Raw genomic sequence first — 2500 nt, 5'->3', positions numbered from 1 at the left:
TTCTCATGTATTTGATGGTAAACTGGTGATCCTCTGCCCATCTCTGCTCCTAAAGGACTAGACCTGTCTTGGATGGATGTTTACAAAGGAAGTGAAGTTGACCAGACAAAACATCAGATATTTTGTGTTCATGTCATCTGCAGTGAAATTCAAGTCAAAGTACATTTAGAAATCACCACTTTTGACTTGTGCCAACTCTTTCTGATTTGAGGTTGTATTTTTAAAATAATAATAACAATTATTAATATTAATATTTATATTATTATTATTATTTTATATATAGGTTATTTGTAATCACCAACATTTTGAAATGTTCTTACCAGCCAACCTGAGTTTTCAAAAATCCCACAGTAAGATTTTTTCTATGTGGTGTGTGTTTCTCTCTGTGTGTGTGTGTGTGTGTGTGTGTGTGTGTGTGTGTGTGTGTGTGTGTGTGTGTGTGTGTGTGTGTGTGTGTGTGTGTGTGTGTGTGTGTGTGTGTGTGCGTGTGTGCAGATATCGATGAGTGTAAGGTGATGGGGAATCTGTGTAAGAACGGTCGGTGTTTGAACACACTGGGCTCCTTCAGCTGCATCTGTAAACCAGGATACACCACTGACATCACAGGCACTCAGTGTGTGGGTGAGTCTCACACACACACACACACACACACACACACACACACACACACACACACACACACACAACACAGCTGTATCTCAAGTGTACTGTAGATAAACATGTAAACAGTGTTAGTGTGTTGCTCTGACCTTGTGTGTGTGTGTGTGTGTGTGTGTGTGTGCGTGTGTAGATGTGGACGAGTGTGTTCAGGCTCCTAAACCCTGTAACTTCATCTGTAAGAACACTGATGGCGGGTATCTGTGCTCCTGTCCACGCGGATACGTGCTTCAAGACGATGCCAAGAGCTGCAGAGGTAAAACAAACACACACACACACACACACTCACACACACACACACACACACACACACACACACACACACACACACACACACACACACACACACAGACACACACCGGTTCTTCAGTAATGAAACCCTAACACACCAATTCTTTTGTTATGAAACACACAAACACACCAGTTCATAAGTTATTAAACACACACACACACACACACACACACACACACACAGTGCAGTTAGTGAGTCTAGACTAAACCTCATGTTCTGCCTCATGTTTCATGATAAGAACTAAACACACACACACACACACACACAGGCTCATTGACCACACTTCACATTAGCGACACACACTCGTTATTTACAGGAATCCAGCGTCACGCCTGCGGCTCCAGCTCAGGTTCACCGGCCGGACAGCTTATCGCGTGTGTGAGAGAGAGAGAGTGTGTGTGTGTGTGTATGTATTAATGTGAAATGATTAACTGATGTGTGTGTGTGTATTTGTGTGTATATATATATATATATATATATATATATATGTGTGTGTGTATTTTATATATGTGTGTATAAATATTTATATATGTGTGTGTGTGTGTGTGTGTGTGTGTGTGTGTCTCAGATCTGGATGAATGCAGCACCAAACAGCACAACTGTCAGTTTCTGTGTGTGAACACCATTGGAGGATTCACCTGTAAATGCCCACCTGGATTCACTCAGCACCACACGGCCTGCATCGGTGAGACACACACACACACACACTCATGCACAGTCTGATCAATAACACATAAACACCTTCATGATGGCAGCAGTGAGTGTGAATACGGATAGTTTGGACTCTTCCCCTAAAATGAATAACAAACAGCTGCAGACCAGGGGCCTGATTCAGTGAGGAGGTTCAACCAACTCTGGGTTTAATCTTGAACTCTTGAGTTGATTTACCGAGAGATGAAAAACTCAGAGTTTTGGGTTTCAGAACAGCTGATCTGAGTTAGGTTAATCAACTTTGAGTAGACTAACACAGACTTAAGCGCACACACCGTGACCATATAAAGGCATCATCAATGGAGCACAGATATTAGGAGTCGCCATGGCAACATCTGAATAAAGAGATCAGCGTTTCTGTCTCCAGCTGAACCTGATGTGCTCATGCAGAGTTACAGCAGATATGAGCAGATATTAAACAAAGCAACACCACAGCATCAGGGAAACAGAGACAGCTAGTGTGGGAAACAGCTGCTCAAGTTAATGTGTAAGCTTCCATTTTAAGTGTTTCATTATTTAAGTATAATAAAATAAGTAATGCTATGTGTGACGTTTATACATTTTTACACACATTTCCACTTTTAAACACGTTTTAACAGATGTAAAAGTGCACTTGTGTGTGTCTGCTGTATTATTGATCAGTGATAGAGGCTGATATGACATTTAGAATGTGAGCAGAACTAAACAATAGTGTTTAGAAAGAATAATAATCCCATTAATCCAGTTACAGCACATGTCCCTGTGGAAGGTCTGTGAATTTAAGATAATTATTTATTAAAAAGTACAAGCCATTCTCATACGTGACTTTGTTCCGTGTGTGACTGAAATGTAGGCAATAGC

The 2500-nt window shown here is 41.0% G+C and overlaps 1 protein-coding gene across 1 annotated transcript in view; it reads left to right on the top strand.

Moving 5' to 3' along the window:
* Nucleotides 1-2500, top strand: part of LOC130220097 (fibrillin-2-like) — a gene marked incomplete at its 5' end in the record, with an annotated part of 62302 nt that overhangs the window by 49389 nt on the left and 10413 nt on the right. Inside the window, 3 exons of the mRNA XM_056452489.1 lie at nucleotides 496-621; nucleotides 791-913; nucleotides 1518-1634. Of these exons, the coding sequence (XP_056308464.1) occupies nucleotides 496-621; nucleotides 791-913; nucleotides 1518-1634 (366 nt within the window). The remainder of the gene's footprint in view (nucleotides 1-495; nucleotides 622-790; nucleotides 914-1517; nucleotides 1635-2500) is intronic.

This window comes from Danio aesculapii, unplaced genomic scaffold, assembly GCF_903798145.1.
Source record: "Danio aesculapii unplaced genomic scaffold, fDanAes4.1, whole genome shotgun sequence".
Classification (NCBI taxonomy): domain Eukaryota; kingdom Metazoa; phylum Chordata; class Actinopteri; order Cypriniformes; family Danionidae; genus Danio; species Danio aesculapii.
The sequence above is the reverse complement of the archived record's forward strand: the minus strand, read 5'-3'. Positions and strand labels throughout refer to the sequence as shown.